Source organism: Enhydra lutris, unplaced genomic scaffold (genome assembly GCF_002288905.1).
Source record: "Enhydra lutris kenyoni isolate GAN:26980312 unplaced genomic scaffold, ASM228890v2 scaffoldscaffold69, whole genome shotgun sequence".
Taxonomy (NCBI): Eukaryota; Metazoa; Chordata; class Mammalia; order Carnivora; family Mustelidae; genus Enhydra; species Enhydra lutris.
In genome coordinates, this window is record NW_019154153.1 from 5,626,804 (window position 1) to 5,649,200 (window position 22,397).

At 39.5% G+C, this 22,397-nt stretch overlaps 1 protein-coding gene across 4 annotated transcripts in view; it reads right to left on the reverse strand.

The window, feature by feature from the left end:
* Positions 1-609: 609 nt before the first annotated feature.
* LOC111159812 (A-kinase anchoring protein 3) overlaps positions 610-22,397 on the reverse strand; it is a 34,126-nt gene continuing 12,338 nt past the window's right edge. For 2 of the 4 annotated variants that reach the window (XM_022522432.1, XM_022522433.1), the window contains 2 exons: positions 18,050-20,371; positions 610-2,351 (listed from right to left, as the gene is read on the reverse strand). In XM_022522432.1, the coding sequence (XP_022378140.1) occupies positions 2,196-2,351; positions 18,050-20,371 (2,478 nt within the window). In that variant the 3' untranslated portion in view covers positions 610-2,195. Of the gene's footprint in view, positions 2,352-18,049; positions 20,399-22,397 lie in introns of all 4 variants that reach the window. The other 2 variants (XM_022522430.1, XM_022522431.1) reach the window with 1 other exon arrangement.

Sequence of the window (22,397 nt, forward strand, 5' to 3'; positions counted from 1 at the left end):
GTTTAATGCATAAAGGTTTGTTTAAAAAAAAACTTTATTCACATGGCCAGTTAGCATGATTCCTATTATGAGGGATGAGCATGTCCTTGCACCTACACTCCCTCCTTATGCCCTGAACCAGATAAAATGATGTATGTATATGGGGGCGGAGGGGTAAGCACTCAACGTCATAGCGTCACTAACAGAACTCTAAATTTTTTTTCTTTTCCCCAAGACAGCTAACCTGTTAGAATTCTTGTTTGAAAATGAAAAACTAGTTTTTCATAATCTCTATATGATTCTAATTATAGAACAGATACGATTTTATAAGAAACTTCTTAAGATCATAACCTCATAGGGACGCCTGGGTGGCTCAGTGGGTTAAGCCTCTGCCTTCGGCTTGGGTCATGATCTCAGGGTCCTGGGATGGAGCCCTGCATTGGGCTCTCTGCTCAGCGGGGAGCCTGCTTCCTCCTCTCTCTCTGCCTGCTTGTGATCTGTCAAATAAATTAATAAAATCTTTAAAAAAAAAAGGATCATAACCTCATAAACAACACGGAAAATATACCTGGCTTTCTAGTTTTCATTTTAATTACTGTCTAATATTTCATGAAGGAAGACACCAGATAATTAAAGCAGTGGGTTTGGATAAAATCACTGAATTTAGCTTGTAACTAGGTTAAGCAACAAAGGACATTTGTTTATATAATTGGGAAATCAGGACGGCTAAGTGTAATTTCAGACATTGTAGAGTCTAAAAATTCAGACAAGGTCATAGGGCTCAGATTCCCCCTCAGCCTTGCTTCTTTTTGTGGTTTTCATTCTAAAGACAAGTTCTGCCCAGAAGTTAAAGTGACCACCATTGTTCAGTCAAAAGATGCAGTGCTGGCAGGAGAGTCTCAGAAATGATTGGGCTTGAACCAGGCACTATGTCTGAGATATTGGGATCCTGTGATTGGACGGGTTGGGTCGCAAGTCCACACTGTGAAGATGGTGGCACCACAGAGTAGGGGACAGAGTATTTCCCAGAGGAGGGGTAGCTGAATAAACAATAAGATATATTCACTCATCCACCATCCTCAAAATCTCCTTTGTTTGGTTTTCTAGTTCTTCTCTATATGAATATATAATCTCTATATGATTCTAATTGTAGAACAGATATAATTTTATAAGAAACTTCTTAAGATCATAACCTCATAAACAACATGGAAAATATACCTGGCTTTCTAGTTTTTATTTTAATTACTGTGTAATATTTCATGAAGGAGGACACCAGATAATTGAAGCAGTGGGTTTGGATAAGATCACCCAGGAGAGGTGAAACAGAATGAGAATAGCAGAGGGTCAAAAGAAAGTAGGAAAGATAAATATGCTGGGGGTGATGGAGTTAACTAGAATCCCCAAGAGATGTAAAACAAAACAAAACAACCCAAAAATTAGAAACCAAAGGAGAAAGTTTCTAGAAAGATAAAAAATATAAAACTCCACAGAAAGGTCAGGATAAGAATAGAAAATGCCCTCTTAAGTGGGGTGATATGGATATTAAATGGGAGAAGTGTCATAACAGGTGACTTCCTAGGACCTGTCCCAGGTCTTAGAGCCAGAAAAGTACAGAATTGGCAATAGAACTCAGATCTTCTGGATCTTTTTTGACACTAGCTATGTTCAACCATGGATAAAGTAGAGGGAGACAAGTGTTCTGCAACTCTACAGAGACAGGAGAAGCAGCCATGTCCTCAATATCATAATTAGAATGATTTAGGCTGAAGAGAGAATATGCTGTGATTTACATGGTTATAAAATAAATTGTAACTGCTTATTCTTAGGAACACTTTAAGGCAGGGGATCTTCAAGTTGTGGACTAGATCAGATACCTAGAAATAGGATGAATGACCTTAGCCAGGGCCTCTCAGGACAGCATTATTTTTCTTCTGCTATCCATCTGATAATTTTTTAATCCCTGAAGTTTCTTTACCTCATTGTCCCATTGGATCCCAAGGAAACCAAACACTGGGAGCCCTTTAATTGTAATTTTTTTAATCTTGTGTCCTTGCTTGCATGGACAGGAAAATCTGCAAAATCCAGTGGCTAGCATAAGATGACATGTCTTTGATGTGAGTGGTATGAAGATAATGTTAGGGCTCTGTAAGGATATGGAGAGCGGAGCTGTGGAGATACTAAGGGAGGGGGAGGGGAGAGCAGTAGGTGGGCGCCGATTACAGGTTCACCATCAGCCAGTCCAGCAGCTGCAGTCGAGTAACATTTCCCACCGCCTCATCCAGCTGTCGCTCCTTCTCATAGCGCAGCACTGACTGCAGGACCTCACCTACGCTGCGTCCTTTGTCCACAGCAGCAGCCGAGAGCTGAAGTAGCTGTGGAAAGGAAAGAAAAGCAGTAGTAGAGGGGCAGAGCATCCTGGAGCAGACCAGAAAGGGCCTGCCAAGGCTAGAACAAAGAGGCTGGGCAGACCTTGGAAAACTGCAGTGATGCTAAGACGACCTCCATAACTGGAAAGTATGCAGCCTGTCAGACAGAAGAGAGTACTATCATCCTTAAAGAAGAGAAGTTAGCATCCGCCTGGCCATCATAGGGAACATAAAATTTCCCACTAAGACTAAATCTTGCTGCTTCCAGTGGGTGTTTGGTCAATGGTGGTTCCCGTTTTCTAAGAATTCTAAAGTTCTTAAGTTCACTGTAATGTCACAAAACAGTCTCCATCATCGTCCCAAAGCCAGACAAGGGCAAGGGGGAAATAGCCAGAGGATAAATGCATGTGGTGCTTTCCAGGCCCCATAGAACAGACCTAGAATGCTAGAGCAGGAAAGCAGCTCAGAGATCCATTCAGGCCCTGGAAGGTGCAGCCCAGCGAGGTGGAGAGACTTGTCAGTAATACAGTGCTAGAAATTAGCAGAAGCAACATGCATGCCCAGGTCTGGGAACCCTATGTTAGCTCTCGCGCCAAGCTCGAAATGGGAAAAATGAGCCAAAGCAAACATTCTAGCCATATGAACACAGTACACTGGCGTTCTTCTAGGTAACCAGGTTTTTTTTTTTAAAGATTTTATTTATTTATTTGTCAGAGAGAGAGGAGCGAGAGCAAGCACAGGCGATCAGAGTGGCAGGCAGAGGCAGGAGAAGCAGGCTCCCTGCCAAGCAAGGAGCCTAATGTGGGACTCAATCCCAGGACGCTGGGATCATGACCTGAGCCAAAGGCAGCTGCGTAACCAACTGAGCCACCCAGGCGTCCCAGTAACCAGATTTTTATTTTGTGTATTCTGCACCTGACTCTCGGAGACTGAAAAGGAAAACAAACAGGCCAAATATTAGGAGCTTTTCCAAAAGGGATGTTTCCATGATAAAGACTGAAAGTACATATGCATGTTCTTAAAACAAATGGAAGGACCAAGTCTTAAGAAAGAAAGATAAAAGAAGAACCAAATGAAAATTTTAGAACTAAAAAACACAAAATCCAAATGGACTAAATAGAATGAAGATAAGAGAGGAAAGTCAGTGGTCAGTGAACTTAAAGACCGATTTGTAGAGAAAAACCACCACCACCACCACCACCACCACCACAGTGAACAACATGAGTGATTAAACTTTCTTCAGTTAAACCTCTTTGAAAAAATAAGAGCTCAGGGGCCTGTGAAAGAATACCAAAGGTCTTACATTTATGTCATTAGAATCCTAGGAGAGGATAAAAGGGTGGTGCAGAAAAAACTCTTAAAGAAATAATGGATGAGGGGCGCCTGGGTGGCTCAGTGGGTTAAGCTTCTGCTTTCGGCTCAGGTCATGATCTCAGGGTCCTGGGGGTGGCGCACTGGGCTCTCTGCTCAGCAGGGAGCCTGCTTCCCCCCCCCCTCTGCCTGCCTCTCTGCCTACTTGTGATCTTTGTCTGTCAAATAAATAAAATCTTAAAAAAAAAAAGAAATAATGGATAAATGTTTCTCCAGTTTGCCAAAAGATATAACTGACAAATTCAAAGAGCTCAGTGAGCCTAAAATAAGATAAATCCAAAGAAATCCACTTTAGCACCTGTCATAATCAAATTGCTAAAAATTAAAGAAAAAAATATGAAAGCAGCCAGAGAAAATGCTGCATTATTTATAAGAGAACAATTCAAATGACAGCAGATTCCTGAGCAGAAACCACGGAAATCAGAAGGAAATGAAACAACACTCTGAAGCACTAAAAAGAACTGCCAAATCAGAATTCTACATAAAAAACTCTACTTCAGGAATAAGGTCCAAAAGAATGTTCAGATTAAAGAAAACTTAGAATGTGTTCTAATTATTTAGACAGAAGGAAAATGATGTTAGAAGGAAGCTGGGAACATCAGGAATGAATGAAAAACAACAGAAACAGTAAAAATCTCATTATAAATAAGCTATTTTTTTTTTTAGTTCTTTAAAATATAGGCATACCTTGAAGAGAATGTGGGTTTAGTTCGAGACCACACAATTAAGTGATATCACAATAAGGTGAGTCAAATTTTTTGGTTTCCCAGTTCATACAAAAGTTATGTTTACACTATTAAGTGTGCAACAGCACATGTCTAAAAAATGATGTACATAATTAAAAATGCTTTATTGCTAAAATATGCCAACCATCATCTGAGTGTCCAGTTGGTTTTAATTACTGATTACAGATAACCATAACAAATACAATAATGAAAATTTTTGAAATATTGTGAGAATTACCCAAATTGACACAGAGACATGGAGTGAACTAATGCTGTTGGAAAAATGGTGCCAATAGATGCGCTTGACACAGGGTTACCACAAAACTTCAAATTTGTAAAGAAAACAATATGTGCAAAGCCCAATAAAGTGAAGTGAAATAAAATGAGGTAAGGCTGTATGCTTTATAGTTAAGAGCAAAAATAATATTGTCCAAGGATTTTTTTTCAATATATGTAAGGTTATATAAAATAACCCCAATGTAAGAGGGAAGGTAAAGAGGCCTATGTATTAGTAAGATTTTAACACCACCTTTTAAGTGTTAACTATTGATTCTACGTAGACTCTGGAAAGTTCAGAGTGTATATTGTAATCCCTAGAGAAACAACATAGAGTCAAAAACATGATAAATTAAAATGGAATACTAAAAAAAAATTTTAAATAATCCAAAAGAAGGCAACAAATAGGGGAAAAGGAAACAAATTAGAGCAGTGGACCCAAATCCAAACATATCAATAATTAGGCTAAAATGTAAATGGTATAAACACACCAGCTGTCAGAATGGATTAAAAAAAAAAATGACCCAACTATATGTTACCTACAAAAAAACTCTCTTCAAATGATACAAGTAAGTTAAAAGTAAGATAATAAAAAAAAATTTGTATCCTTGGAACACTAATCAAAAGAAAGCTGGAACCTCAACATTTATGTTCAATTGATATTTTATAAAGGGAAGGAGAATTCAAACGGCCAGATATCCAATTGTCTTTCCAACAAATGATGCTGAGACAACTGCATATCCATATGCAAAAAATGAACTTAGATGCCTACCTAGTTACACACAAAAATGAACTCAAAATGGACATAAAAGCTGAAATTATCAAACATTTAGAAGAAAACAAAGGAGAAAATCTTCATGGCATTGGGTTAGGTCAGGGTTTCTTAATCTTGTACTATGTACCTTATGGGCCAAGTCATTCTTTGTTGCCAGTTGTCCTGAGCATTCTAGGATGCTTAGTGGCATTCCTGGCCTCTACCACTGGACCTAAGTAGCAACTCCCTTCAGTGCTGATACAACAAAATATGTCTCCAGACATTGCCACATGTCCCCTGGAGGCAAAACTGCCTCCAGTTGAAAACCACTTGGTTAGGTAAGAATTTATTAGATATAACATAAAAAATACAAGCAATAAAGGCAAAAAATGATAAAGTATATTTTTATCATTAAAAACTTCTGCTCTTCGAAAGACTCCATTGAATAAAAAGACAAACCACAGACTAAGAGAAAATGTGTGCAAATCATATATACCTGATAAAGGCCTTGCATCCAGAATATATAAGGAATTCTCTTTTCCTTAATTCCTTAATATAAGGAATATTTTTTCAGGATATATGAGGAGCTCTTATAACTTGATAAGAAGAAGAAAGCAACCTAGTCAAAATATGGACAAAAGATGTGCACAGACAACTCACCAAAGAGTATCTATGAATGGGGGCGCCTGGGTGGCTCAGTGGGTTAAGCCTCTGCCTTCAGCTCAGGTCATGATCTCAGGGTCCTGGGATTGAGCCCCGCATCAGGCTCTCTTCTCAGCAGGGAGCCTGCTTACCCCTCTCTCTCTGTCTGCCTCTCTGCCTACTTGTGATCTTTCTCTCTGTCAGATAAATAAATAAAATCTAAAAAAAAAAAAAAATAGAAAAAGAGTATCTATGAATGGCTAATGAGCACACAAAATGATGTTCAACCTTCTTAAGTCATTTCAATGTCTATCAAATTAAATCTATAGTGAGATACCATTATAACAGCTATAACAACAACAAAATAATGTTGATGAGAATGTGGAGAAACTTAAGTCCATACAAATCGCTAGTGGGAATGTAAAATGGTACAGCCATCTTGGAAAAGTTTGGCAGTTTCGTAGGAATTATACTGACCTTCAGATGTAGCAACCCCACTCCTTGTTAGCCAAGAGAAATGAGAACATACGTCCGCACAAAGACTTGTATGTGAATACTCATAGGAGCATTATTCATAAGAGCAAAGGACTAAAAACAATCCAAATGCCCATTAGCTAGTGAACGGATAAACAAAACACAGTATATCCATTTCATCAAATATTATTCAGCAATAAAAAGGAGTGAACTGATACATACTACAACATGGGTTAACCTCAAAAACATTATGCTAAGTGTGAAGAGCTAGATGTAAAAGAGCCACATTTATTTTATTTATTTTATGGCTCCATTATATAAAATGACAGAGAGGTAAATCTAGAATGATAGAAAACAGGTAAATGGTTACTTGTGGCTGGGGGTTAGAAACAGAAATGTACCCTAGAAAGTTTTGACATAGCAAAATAAGGAGTCCTTAGTCTTATCAGATATTAAAACACATTATGGAATAACAGTAATTAAAACAGGATGCTATTAAAATAGTAAGAGTAGATAATTCAAAGGAACAGAACAGAAAGTTGAAGAAAAGAACCAAAGACGGGTAGCTATCTGGAAAAAAAAATAAGAGGTTGCATCCCTACCTCACGTCTTGTATAAAAATGAATTGAAAATGCATCAAAGTCTTAAATATTTTTTAATTTTTTAAAAGATTTTATTTATTTATTTATTTGACAGACAGATCACAAGTAGGTAGAGAGACAGGCAGAGAGAGGGGGGGAAGCAGGCTCCCTGCTGAGCAGAGAGCCGATGCGGGGCTCAATCCCAGGACCCTGGGATCATGACCTGAGCCGAAGGCAGAGGCTTAACCCACTGAGCCACCCAGGTGCCCCAAGTCTTAAGTATTTTTTAAAAATCACAAAAGTAGTAGAAGAAAACATGAATAAGTTTTGTTAATATGTTGTAGTGTAGAATGTTTTCTTCAAATATGACATAAAATCCACGAAAAAACTTGAAAAATTACTTAGATTTGACTACATAAACATTTTTAGAATTCTATATGGCAAAAACAAAATAAAACAAAACAAAAATACAAGTGACAAAAATTGCACTTAATATCATAAAGACTAATTTTCTTACGTACATAAAACTCTTATGTTTTATTATCAAAAATGTTTTATTACCATATTAGATCAATAAGGAAAAGACTAGCAATCTAGTAGAAAAATGGGCAGAGGTTATGAACAATTCATCCATGAAAAAGGACATTCAAGAGGTTCTTAAACATATAAAAAGATCTTTATCCTCATTCCTAGTAAGACAAGTGCAAAGCGAGGCAACATTCAGCAAAGATGAAAAGTCTGGCACACACATTTGGATAAAACATGGGAAATGGGGACTCTCATAATTTTTAAGATTTTATTGATTTATTTGACAGACAGAGTACAAGCACCAGGAGCAGGCAGAGGGAGAGGGAGAAGCAGGCTCCCTGCTGAGCAAGAGGCCAGACGTGGGGCTCAATCTCAGGACTCTGGGATCATGACCCGAGTCGAAGGCAGACGCTTAACTGAACCACCCAGGCACCGCTTTCATATTGTTTGAAAGGTGTGAAAATTGGTGCAAGCTCTATGGAAGGCAATCTAGAAATATATATCTAATATACTAATACATTTTTCATAGACATCTTGAAATTCCTTTCCTAGGTGTTTAGCACATCCAGAGATGTTTGAATCTGTGCACTCAGCACTGCTTTTGGACAAAATATTAGCCACTGAAATGTCCATACAGTGGTTAAATACAGTATCTTCATAAAGTAATATGTAGCTACTAAAAAATGTGGCAGGGAGCCCTGGTGGCTCAGTCAGTTAAGCATTTGCCTTCCACTCAGGTCATGATCCCCGGGTCCTGGAATAGAGTCCCACATTGGGTTCCCTGCTCATAGGGGAGTCTGCTTCTCCCTCTGACCTTGCTCCCTCTCTACTGATTGTGCTCTCTTTCTCGAATAAAAAGTAAAATCTTAAAAAAAAAAAAAAGAATGTGGCAGCTAAATATGTTGCAGAACAGAATATATATATAGTAGTAACATTTGTGCCTTAAAGAAAAAAAATATATACCTGTAAGTATTTGCTTGTGCATGCATATGTATTTCTAGAGGGATAAAGAAGAAATTGATCAGAAAGGTTTTCTCCAGGGAGGGAAACGAGATGGGAGATAAGGATAGAAAAAAAGCCTTCATTTTCCCTGTGCCTTTTGTGCCTTTGGATTTAGGACTATGCACATATCTATTCAAACACGGACACCAATTTGTTTAAAGGAATTGGGTTCATGGGCATTCCAGCATTACTATCTCAGCACGAGAGTATTTCCATATATTAATTAAATCTCTTTCTAAAAAAGAATCTCAAATTATTCTTAGGTAGTTTCTTTGATGTATACATCACCCAACTTTTATTAAAAACACACTGATATTCAATGCAAATCTACTCATTGGTTGAAATTTGGATGTGCTGTTACCTATCTTTTCTATTCTTTTAGATGTTCTTCTTTATCTTTACAGTGGGCAGAGATGTACGTGTGTGTGTGTGTGTAAATCAAGTATATTGTCTTCATTTTGGATAAGTATATTATAGACATTCTAATTCAAAATAGTATAAAACAATGTTTTATGTATGTTAGGTATGCTGGGTTTGACTTAAAAGATGGATATAGAACAAAAATATATTCATGCATTATACACATGGAACCTACGCTCCTTTTTAGATTTTTTTTCATCAGTTTTTGTGAAAATAGCCCCCTCTGTTAATTGTTACATACCAAACTAGTTGTTTTACAGACTGGGAAAACTATAACGAGCCAGAACTTACCAAGAACTCAGGGATGTATCTCAGATTGGAACCCCATGTTTTGTCCTTTAGCCCAAACTTAAAGTGCACACATATGACCTGGGGATTTTGCTAAAATTGAGTTTCTAGTTCAGTAGGGCAGGAGTAGAGCTTGAGATTCTGTACTTGTAACAAGCTTCCAGGTGATGTCAATGACCTTGGTCCACAGACCCACTTTGTTAGCAAGTCTCTAAATCATACAGTTTCTTGTTTAGTAAAGTCTTATCTGGATATTTTATAATTCTGTGTCTCCCCAGGCATCAGATAAACCAAGTAACCCAGTTAAGGATTACTAATACCACTTATTAAACAGAGAAAAATCTCTTCTTCTACATCCCCTGGTTTCTATGGGGATGAATTACTTTCTCATAATGATAATAATTTTTATATTTCCTATGCCATGCTTACTACTTAGTTGGTGCTATTCCACTTCTCTCATTTGAGATGAAATTATAAAGTCCTAAAAGTGTGTGTGTGTGTGTGTGTGTGTGTGTGTGTGTGTGTTGTAGAGATACTTTGTTTCTTAATTCCTCTACATTACCATGAAGCAGCTACTTAAATAAATGTTTTCCAGTCTCAGAATTTCCTTTCAGAGGAGGACTCAAAATGACAGCATAAAAGGATCCTGAACTCATCTCCTCCCACAAACACAACAAATCTACAGCTACGTATGGAATAATTCCCTCTGAAAAGGACCCCAAAACTAACTAAACAGTGCTTCCAGAGAGTGAATTAAAGAGGGAGAATAAAAGAGCCACATCAAGATGGGTAGGAGAAACAGAGATATGATCTAGCAATAAACCCAACCCTGGGACAGTGACCTACAATTAGGAGGAATCTCAAAAATGGACCTTGTCCCTCAGGAATGAAAGGGTCCATGCCCCATATCAGGCACCTCAACCCTTAGGACTGCACCAGAAAAATAAGCCCCCAAAGTGTCTGGTCTTAAAAACCAATAGGGTTTACTTCCAGGAGAACCAAAAGGCTATAGGGAATGAAAAATCTGCTTTTAAAGGGTTTGCACACAAACCCACTTGGCCTGGAACCCAGCAAAAAAGCAACAGTTTGAAAGGGTCCTGGACTACATGCAGATGAGATTCATTTCTTCATCTGCCAGGGAGGCAGAAACCTTCTGGTACTCTCTCTGGGGATGAAGGCACTGGCAGAGGCTGTTTTTGTGTTTTCCTTCTGCTTTGTTGGTGCTGGGACTGGTGGATGCCATTCTCACACCACCTCCTAGCCTATTGCTCCAGTGGAAGCACCCTGTCTCTGCACACTGAAGCCACAGCTCACCAAGCCACAGCTAGTGGGCAGGCACAAACCACACAGGGGATGGTCTTCGAGAACCTGGCTCTGGGGGCCAAAGGGGACTGCATTTCTGAGTCCTATGGTCTGAAATAATCAGAATCTTTGGCAAGCTACTGTCCCATGGCACTGCACAGACAGCAGACTAAAACACATCTCCAGCCTTCATGTGGAAAAGGCCTATATTTTTGTCCTGGAACTTCAGCCTGAGGGTCAGGCTTCAGGTCTGCCACATACCCAGAGGTTACAGAGGCACCCCAAGGTACATGGGCAGGGAGACATTATATTTGCACAGTCCCTTGGCCTTGCCACAGTTTGCTGATACCTCCTTAAAAGAAACATATGCACATGTCTAAATAATGATTTCTGCAAGTGTTGCCCAGCAACACCTCCAGATCTCCTAGTCTGGAAGTCATCAGGGATTGCAACTGTGGACCCACAAGATTGTATGTATTTACATATCTTAAACGTTGTTGCCTGAAAGGAAACAAAAGGGAAAATGATTTTTGGGACTTCATCAAGATCAAAAGCTTCTGCATAGCAAAGGAAACAGTCAACAAAACAAAGAGGCAACCCATGGAATGGGAGAAGATATTTGCAAATTACAGTACAGACAAAAGGCTGATATCCAGGATCTATAAAGAACTTCTCAAACTCAAGACACACAAAAGAGATAATCATGTCAAAAAATGGGCAGAAGACATGAACAGACACTTCTCCAATGAAGACACACAAATGGCTATCAGACACATGAAAAAATGTTCATCATCACTAGCCATCAGGGAGATTCAAATCAAAACCACATTGAGATACCACCTTTCATCAGTTAGAATGGCCAAAATTAACAAGACAGTAAACAACATGTGTTGGAGAGGATGTGGAGAAAGGGGAACCCTCTTACACTGTTGGTGGGAATGCAAGTTGGTGCAGCCACTTTGGGAAAACAGTGTGGAGATTCCTCAAGAAATTAAAAATAGAGCTTCCCTATAGCCCTGGAATTGCACTACTGGGTATTTACCCCAAAGATACAGATGTAGTGAAAAGAAGGGCCATCTGTACCCCAATGTTCATAGCAGCAACGGCCACGGTCACCAAACTGTGGGAAGAACCAAGATGCCCTTCAACGGATGAATGGATAAGGAAGATGTGGTCCATACACACTATGGAGTATTATGCCTCCATCAGAAAGGATGAATACCCAACTTTTGTAGCAACATGGACGGGACTGGAAGAGATTATGCTGAGTGAAATAAGTCAAGCAGAGAGAGTCAATTATCATATGGTTTCACTTATTGGTGGAGCATAAGAAATAACATGGAGAAAAAAAAAAAAAAAGAAATAACATGGAGGACATGGGGAGATGGAGAGGAGAAGGAAGTTGGGGGAAATTAGAGGGGGAGATGAACCATGAGAGACTATGGACTCTGAAAAACAATCTGAGGGTTTTGAAAGGGCAGGGGGTGGGAGGTTGGGTGAGGCTGGTGGTGGGTATTTTGGAGGGCACGTATTGCACAGAGCACTGGGTGTGGTGCATAAACAATGAATTCTGGTACACTGAATTTTAAAAAATAAAAAATTATGAAAAAAAAAGTTGTTGCCTGAGTATCTGGCTTACAATTACCTTGAAACTAGGTACTGTCTGAGATCCCTCCCTTTGGAAGACTGACAGATCTTGGCACACATTCAACAACTGGGATCTGTTAAGAACAAATCAAGCTACAAATCAAAACCACAATGAGATACCACCTCACACTAGTCAGAATGGCTAAAATTAACAACTCAGGAAGCAACAGATGTTGGCAAAGATGTGGAGAAAGGGGAACCTTCTTACACTGTTGGTGGGAATGCAAACTGGTGCAGCCACTCTGGAAAACAGTATGGAGTTTCTTCAAAAAAGTTAAAAATAGAATTACCCTAGGACCCAGCAACTGCACTACTAGGTATTTATCCAAAGGATACAAACTGTGATTTGAAATGATTTGAAGGGGCACAAACATCCCAATGTTTATAGAAGCAATGTGCACAATAGCCAAAATATGGAAAGAGCCCAGATGTCCATTAAGAGATGAATGGATAAAGAAGACGTGGTATATATATATACAATGGAATACTATGCAGCCATAAGAAACTGAAACCTTGGGGCGCCTGGGTGGCTCAGTGGGTTAAAGCCTCTGCCTTCGGCTCAGGTCATGATCTCAGAGTCCTGGGATTGAGCCTCACATCGGGCTCTCTGCTCAGCAGGGAGCCTGCTTCCTCCTCTCTCTCTGCCTGCCTCTCTGCCTACTTGTAATCTCTGTCAAATAAATAAAATCTTAAAAAAAAAATTAAAAAAAAAAAAGAAACTGAAACCTTGCCATTTGCAACGACGTGGATGGAACTAAAGGGTATTATACCAAGTGAAATAAGTCAATCAGAGAAAGACAATTATCATATGATCTCTCTGGATATGAGGAATTTGAGGGGCAGGGAGAGGGGTTTGGGGGGAGAGGGAGGGAAAAATGAAACAAGATGGGATCAGGAGGGAGACAAACCATAAGAGACTGTTAATCTCAGGAAACAAACTGAGGGTCGCTGGAATGGAGGGGAGTGGGAGGGTTGGGGTGGCTGGATGATGGACACTGGGGAGGGTATGTGCTATGGTGAGTGCTATGAATTGTGTAAGACTGATGATTCACAGACCTGTACCCCTGAAACAAATAACACATTATATGTTAATAAACAAAATAAATAAATAAATAAAAGAATGAAATCTTGCCATTTGCAATGACATGGATGGAGCTAGAGAGTATTATGCTAAGTAAAATAAGTAAGTCAGGGAAAGAAAAATACCACATGATTTCACTCATATGTTAAATTTAAAAAACAAAACAGATGAACATAGGGGAAATGAAGGAAAAATAAGATAAACACAGTAAGAGAGAAAAACCCCAAGAGACTCTTAACTATAGAGAACAAACTGAGGGTTGCTGGAGGGGAAGTGGGTGAGGGGATGGGGTAACTGGGTGATGGGCATTAACGTTGGCACTTGAAGTAATGAGCACTGGGTACTATATGTAATTGATTAATTGCTAAATTCTACTTCTGAAACTAAGAGTAATACAGTATATGTTGATTAAACTGAAGTCAAATAAAAAAATTTAAAAAAAAAAAGAACACCACTAAGGTCTGAGAAGCAACCAAAAGCTAGGGCACAGTTGAACAATAAGGTTCATCTCCTTCAACTCTGGGAAAGATAGCTGTTTTACCTAATACTTATAAAACAAACACAGATACCTACAGAGTCACACAAAATGTAAAGACAGAGGAATATGTTCCGAATGAAAGAATAAAAACAAAATATTAGAAAGAAACCATAGTGAAATGGAGATAAGTAATCTACCTGATAAAGAGTATAAAGTAATGGTCATAAAGATGCTCACTGAACTCAGGAGAAGAATGAATAAACACAGTGAGAACTTCAACAAAGAGAGGGAAAACATAAGAAAGTACCAGATAAAAGTCACAGAGTGGAAGAATTCAATAGTTAAACTGAAAAATACACTTGAGGGATTCAACAGAAGATTAGGTGAAATTGAACAGATCAGTAATCCAGAATACAGCACTGGAAATGACCCAATCAGAGCAGCAAAAAGAAAAATGAATTTTAAAAAGTAAGAATACCTTAAGAGACCTGCAGGACAGCATCAAGCGGAATAACATCTTCATTATAAGGGTCCCAGAAGAAGTGGAGAGAGAAAAAAACAGAGAGAAAACTTATTTGAAAAAGGAATGGCTAAGAACTTTACTAACCTGGGGGAAGGAAACAGACATCCAGCTCCAGGAAGCAAGGGAAGTTTCATATAAAATGAATCCAAAGAGATAATTAGATTTATAATTAAAATGTCAAAACTTAAAGATAGAGAATATTAAAGCAGCAGAAAAAAAACAACAATTTTTCTCTTAGAAGAGAAAATAGAAGGGAGCCCCCACAAGATTATCAGATTTTTCAGCAAAAACTCTGCAGGCCAGAAGGGAACAGTATGATATATTCAAAGTGCTGGAGGAAAAATCTTCCAATTGAGAAGAGTCTACCTTGCAAGCTTATCAATCAAAACTGAAGGGGAGATAGTTTTCCAAAAAAGTAAAAACTATAAAAGTTCATTACCACTAAACTGAATGATGATGAGCCTTATAGAATTGAAAAGCCTTATAAGAAATGTTAAAGGAACTTCTTTAAGCCAAAAACAAAAGGCACTAACTAGTAACAAGAAAATATATGAAAGCAAAAATCTCACTCGTAAATGTAAGTGTTAAGTAAAGGCAGTGGATTAACCACTTATAAAGCTAATATAAAGGTTAAAAGATGTCTTGAGGAACCTCCATACTGTTTTCCAGAGTGGCTGTACCAGCTTGCATTCCTACCAACAGTGTAAGAGGGTGGAACATAAGGGGTGCCTGGGTGGCTCAGTGGGTTAAAGCCTCTGCCTTCGGCTCAGGTCATGATCCCAGGGTTCTGGGACCGAGCCCTGCATTGGGCTCTCTGCTCCGTGGAGAGCCTGCTTCCTCCTCTCTCTCTTCCTGCCTCTCTGCCTACTTGTGACCCAATTAGTGAATCATTGAACACTACATCAAAAATTAATGATGCTGGCAAACTATGTTGGCAAACTGAACATAATAAAAAATAAGTCAAGACAGAGAAAGACAAATATTACATGATTTTACTTATATGTGGAACCTAAGAAACAAAACAAATGAATAAATAAACCAAAACCAAACAGACTCTTAAAGAGAACAAACTGGGGGTTGCCAGAGGGAAGAAGGTTGGAGGATGGGCAAAATTGGTGAAAGAGATTAAAAGGTACCAAGTTCCAGTTATAAAGTCACAGAGATGAAAAGTCCAGCATAGGGAATATAGTCAATATCACTATAATAACCTCATATGGTGAAAGATGGTGACTACACTCATTACAGTGAGCAATGAGTAATGTACAGGATTGAAAAGTTACTACTTTGCACACCTGAAACTAATATATTGTGTGTGGACTGTATTCAATAATAATACATTTTAAAAAATACTGTAACAAACAAATGGGCAGAAGATTGGAATAGACATTTTTTGAAAGAAGACAGATTGCCAACAGGCACATAAAAAGATGCTCAATATTACTAATTATCAGGAAAAAGCAAATCAAAACCACAATAAAATATCACCTCACACCTGTCAGAATGGCTATTATAAAAAAGGTAAGAAATAACAATGTTGGAGAAGATGTGGAGAAAAAGAAATCCTCATACACCGTTGGTGGAAATGTAAATTAGTGCAGCCACTGTGGCAAATGATATGGGGATTCTTCAAAAAATTAAAAGTAGAACTACCATATGATCCAGCAATTCTACTTCTGGGTATTTAATCTGCAGAATACAAAAACACAAATTTGAAAAGCTATATATACCTCTATGTTTATTGCATCTTATAGCCAAGACCCGGAAACAACCCAAGTGTCCTTTGATGGAGAAATGGATAAAGAAGGTATAGGCCCTGTGCGTGTGTGTGTGTGTGTGTGTGTGTGTAAAACGGAATACTCCTCAGCCATAAAAAAGGAGAAAATCTTGCTAGTTGTGACAACTTGAGGGTGTTATGCTAAGTAAAGTAAGTCAGATAGAGAAAGACAAATACTGTATGATATCACTTATGTGTGGAATCTAAAAAAACAAAAACAAATACAACAAACAAAAAATGCCAAACTCATTCAGAAAACAGACTGGTGGTACCCAAAGGGAAACAGGGTTAGGGGTGTGTGAACAGCTGAATTGTGGGGTGATGGGTGGTAACTCGACTTATGGTGATGATTATTTTACAGTATATACAGATATCGAATTACAATGTACACCTGAAACTGAGATACAGGCATAGTTGTTTTATTGTGTTTTGCTTTACCATACTTTGCAGATACTGTTTTTTACAAAGTGAAGGTGCTTTTATAAAGCACCAAGCGAGTCTATTGGTGCTTTTTTTCCAACAGCATTTGCTCACTCTGGGTCCCTGTGTCATATTTTGACAGTTCTTGCAATATTTCAAACATTTTCCTTCTTATTATATTTGTTGTAGTGATCTTGACTAGCAGTTATATTTACCAAGAACTCAGATGATGGTTAGCATTTTTAGCAATAAAGCATTTTTAAATTTAAGTATGTACTTATTTCTAAAGAAATAATGCTATTGCACACTTAACCGACTACAGTATGGTGTAAATGTAACTTTTTATATGCACTGGGAAACCAAAAAATTCATCTGACTTTACTCTATTGCAGTGGTCTGGAACAGAACCCACAATGTCTTTGAGGTCTGCCTGTAAAGTTATATACCAATCTTACCAGACACATGCACAATTCTCTTCAGTAAGCAGTTCCAAGGCCTCATGGGGAGAAGCAAGGAGTTAGATGGCACGCACTTACCTTTATCAGTAATAGCAGAGATAAGTTCATTTCCCATCTGCCTTATTCTTTAGTCTTACTTCTCAATTGATTCAGAACTTAGAGTAAGGGGAAGAGGGATGTTATTTACTGAATTCTGTCAAATCCCCAACACTTCCTAGACAACCAGCTGAGAGAGTAATGACAAGTTTGGAAGGGTATAAGCCTAGATCCTTTACACTAACCTCCCGCCCCCTCAGTACATTCCTGGGATGCCTCCTAGCAGCTCCTTCTCATTCTTAAGGCAATATGCTGTCCTATCCAAATTTCAGGCTGAGGTCCAGACCTTTATCTCTTTTCCTAAGTCTCTTAGAGGTTTTTCTTTTTTTTTTTTTTTTTTTCTTTTTTTTCCTAGAGGGAGCACAGGCAGGGAGAGTAGTAGCAGAGGCAGAGGGAGAAGCAGGCTCCCTGCCGAGCAAGGAGCCCGATGTGGGACTCGATCCCAGGACGCTGGGATCATGACCTGAGCCGAAGGCAGCTGCTTAACCAACTGAGCCACCCAGGTGTCCCACTCTTAGAGGTTTTTCATCTGTGCATTCCTACCACTGTATGCAGAAAAAAGGATCAGATTTGATTTATCACATATCATACACTTACGATAAATCAACAGCACATTTCATATATACATATATATATATATATATACATACTTATGCCTCTTTTTCCTCTTTAATATGCCTCTTATTGGGCAGAATCCCATTTTACTTTATCCATTATCTCTGCCAGGAGGCATCTTCAAATTCTCACTATTCTCCTCCTACTCTTCTTACAGCCAACATCCCATGCAGAAAGAAAATAGAACTTAAAACCCTAATTAATCCTTCACACGTATCTTCCCAAATCCCTCTGACTCTACCTCCTTACCTTCTCCTGGATTCCTTCGTCATCACCAGCAAAGTACAAAATAGGGACATTGAGTTCAGAGGCGGCGACCCACTGAAGTACGGCTTGGAGTTGCTTGTTCTGAACGGTATCACTTAGGCTCTGATTGCTGACAATCACTTTGGGTGCTGCATACCCTTCAGGGGGCTGTCCTGACATACCTCTCAACTCGTTATGGATAGCTTGATAGGCATTCTGCAGGACAGTCTCTGCTGTCCCTGTGCCCTTGACGGGTAAGCACTCATATAAACTATCTGGGAAGGCTGAAGTTGGTCTGCTTGCATCCCCAGACTTATCATCCCCCAGCTCTGCCAAGGGAGAGTCAAAGGATTTGGCAATAATGAGACATAACTTCATCACTGAGTCCATCAGATGTTCTAGCATTTGCCCATTCATGTGGCCATCTAGCTGGCTAGCAACCATCTTGGTCAGCCCAGCAAAGGGACCACCAGCCTCATCACCTTCACTTAATTTGATGGGAGAAGGGGTTACAGGTCTTTCACTCTGGTGGCTACATTCTTCCTTAATTGGCTTTTCTGGCACCTTGGGTTCAGAGCTACGGTCACTCTTGAAAATGGTCTCACCAAGTAAATTCCGGATGAAGTTAAAGAAAACACTCATCAGATCCTTCTTTTCTGCTTCCTCTTGGTCACCTCCCATTTGAGGAGACTTGGGGCTGGACTCATCAGAAACTACAGGGGACTTGCTGGCAGGCAAGTTGGTACTGCCAGCTGCTTCAATGAAGCTCTGTGCATCCATGCTTCCTCCCTGGGCCAGGTGGTATTGAATCAGAAGTAAGGCAGATACGATCAGGTCCTTGGCCCAGGAGTCTGAATCACACATAAAATTCTCAGGTTTCTCTTGGTGATGCACAGGGGGGCTGAGGTTGGAAGTATCCAAAGGATAGTCCAGAGGAATGTCTGGTACAGGCTTGTACTGTTTGTTGGGAGCTGCAAATGTTGCCCTTTGGAAACCTGGAGATCTTCCTTCTTTTTGCTGACTTTTACGCCAAAGTGTCAATCCTTCTTTGATAATGTGTTCACCCAGAGTTTCAACACAAGACTTCTCCTCAGGTTTGGATGCAGGACAGTACACTTTTTCCCTCAATTTACCTTCAGATTTCATGGCTGCAAAGTTTGCATTTTGGTTTTTAGGGTCACCCATTCCTTTCATGGAGACAAGGGAGTAACTCTCAGACCTGTCCTTAGTTTTCCTGACATTTTCAGGAGGTTTCTTTGCAAACATTACAGTGTATAGCTTACCAAGCATGGCATCCATGATATCTGTGGCCTTCTGGCTTCCGTGAGAGAACAGACTTCTTTTTACAGCTGAGACAAAGTCTGTATCAGTCATGAGGGTCCCTGTGACATTGTGGAGGTTCTTCATGAAGGAGTCAATAAGATCTGAGACGACCTCTTTTGCGTGCTTGAGCAGTACCTTCTTTAGCAGAATGGTGGCAATGGTTGTGTCCTTCACATGGATCCTCAGTGTCTTCATGATGGACACCATCATATCAGATACCACACTATTAGCATAGGTCATGATCCCTTGACTAACGGAAGCTGTAAAGTCATTAGGCCTTTCTTGTCCTCTGAACATCTTTCTCTCCCCAGATAAGGACCTTCCACCCTCTTTGGCATCACCTGCATTACGAGATTCAAACACCTCCTTGTAGAAGAAAGACTTTCTAGAAGGAGGCTTATCATCTGCACCCTTGCTTTCCTTGGTGTTCTCCTTGATCTTCAGAGTGGTCTTATATTTCAAATTTGGGGGACTCTGTAATAATCCTGAGGCTCTGTCACCAGAGCCTGGAGCCTTATCTGAGGTAGCATTCTTGGAACATGCAGAGACAGTCTCATTCACCAGTTCTGATGCCACCGTACTCAAGCTTTTGTTGGGCGCGGGTTCATCTCCCATGTATAATGACTGATGGACACATTTGTTTTCAGAACCATCTATCCTCTCATTGATCTCCTTGCGGGCCATGGCTATGACTAGATTTGTGAGGCGATTAGCATAGAAAGAAACTTCATCTACTGAACTCCCATTACCAAGTTGGACACTGGGGCCCTGGATGGGGTTCTCTCTGTGAGTCATCTCAAAATGCAACCTTCCTGGACTGCCCTTGTTGGTGGCATTGTAATAGTCCACAGAGAAACCCTTGCAGGGGTCTCCTAAGTTGCTCATTTCCCCACCTAAGGAGGATTCTCCAGGTTTGAACTTAACATCTTGGAATCCTGCTGTACTTTTTTCCAGGTCTCTGCGGAGCCAGCTGAGCACTCTGATAGGATCAGTTGAGGCTTCCTTAAAAATAGACAAGGATTCATCCGACTATAACAAAGTAAAGATATGGGACATTCAGGACAACCTCAAAGACTGGTTACAAAAATGGTCACCTTTCTCAAGCCTTAACTGCTTTATCATCACAATAAAAGTAACCAATATTTATTAGGTACTTAGTAATGATATATCAGGCACTATTCCAAGTATTTTAAGGCTACTATCTCACTTAGCAGTATTCTTTAAAAAAAAAAAAAAAGATTTTATTTGTTTATTAGAGAGAGAGAGTGCATGAGTGAGGGGGAGGGGCAAAGGGAGGGTGAGGGGCAGAGGGAGAGGGAGAAGCAGACTCTCCTCAGAGCAGGGCTCCATCTCAGGACCCTGAGATCATGACCTGAGCTGAAGGCAGATGCTTAACTGCCTGAGCCACCCAGATGCTCCTCAGTTAACATTATTCTTACAGTAAACTTAAATGTTAGTGCTCTTATTATCCACATTGTACGGAAGAAGGAACTGAAGAAAGGAGAGATCACTTTAGTTACTTATCTGAGGTTATACAGCTAATCACTGATGGAGCAGAAGTTCCAACCCAGGCATTCTGACTCTAGAGCCCATGCTCTCAGCCACTACACTATAGTGCTTTTAAAACATATACCCTTAAGGGGCACCTGGGCACCTGGGTGGCTCAGTGGGTTAAGCCTCTGTTTTTGGCTCAGGTTATGATCTCAGGGTCCTGGGATCGAGGCCCGCATCGGGCTCTCTGCTCAGCGGGGAGCTTGCTTCTCCCTCCCTCTCTCTGTCTGCCTCTCTCTGCCTACTTGTGATCTCTGTCTGTCAAATAAAAAAAATAAACAAAATCTTTAAAAAAAAATATACCCTTAAGATCTGACAGTCATCTGCTATGTAGCAGAGTAAGCATTTGCACTGAATCCAATTTTTCTTATCTTTATATTACTTGCTATTTTCTATGATTTATCTGTTTTTATTTAGATCTCTTATTAAAACTATAGTTTAAAAAAATTAGAGAATTCAAGGACAATTGTGCACCATTAATCACTTTGCTGGGCTATATAAGCCAGTCTTGATATATTAAATGGCTTCCAATGAACTATATGATATCACTTAAGTGAACAATCAATTTTTAATTGAGGAGTTAATATCTGTGGACAATTTATTAGTTTTGAACGAATACAGATTCTTTAATGGACACTAGCTGTAATAAGCACATATACATATTTTTAGGTTTATATATTACAATATAATTTTCACTTGAGCGTAGACTAAAATAAGAAGTATGTGTCCTGGGCACCTGGGTGGCTCAATGCGCTAAAGCCTCTGCCTTCAGCTTAGGTCATGATCCCAGGGTCTTGGGATTGAGCCCCTCATTGGGCTCTCTGCTCAGTGGGGAGCCTGCTTCCTCCTCCTCCTCTCTCTCTCTCTGCCTGCCTCTCTGCCTACTTGTGATCTGTCAAATAAATAAATAATGATAAAAAAATCTTTAAAAAAAAAAGAAGTATGTGTCCTATTTGCTATCAAATGTAAAGGAACACTGTAATTATATTAGAGGAATGTCTATCTAGGAAAGACTACAAGTATTGCCCATCTTTAAAGAATAACTTGGCACTTTATTTATCAAGTGTCACATAAGTTACTAGCTACTATTTCTTTCTTTCTTTTTTTTAAAGATTTTTAATTTATATGTCAGAGAGAGAGAGAGAGAGCACAAGCAGGGGGAACAGTAGAGGCAGAGGGAGAAGCAGGCTCCTCCCTGAGCAAGGAGCCTGATGTGGGACTCGGTCCTAGTATCCGGGGATCATGACCTGAGCTGAAGGCAGACACTTAACCAAGTGAGCCACCCAGGCATCCCTACTAGCTACTATTTCTTACATACTTGTGTTTGCCAGGCACTGTGTTCCCGCTTTACACACATTATTTCACCTAGTCTGAGCCCCACTGTGAGTTTACTTTTATATATACATGAAAGTCATTATTTCACCTTCTCTGAAAATGATCTTTTAACAGTTTTGGAATTCTCTGCCAAGATGTCCAG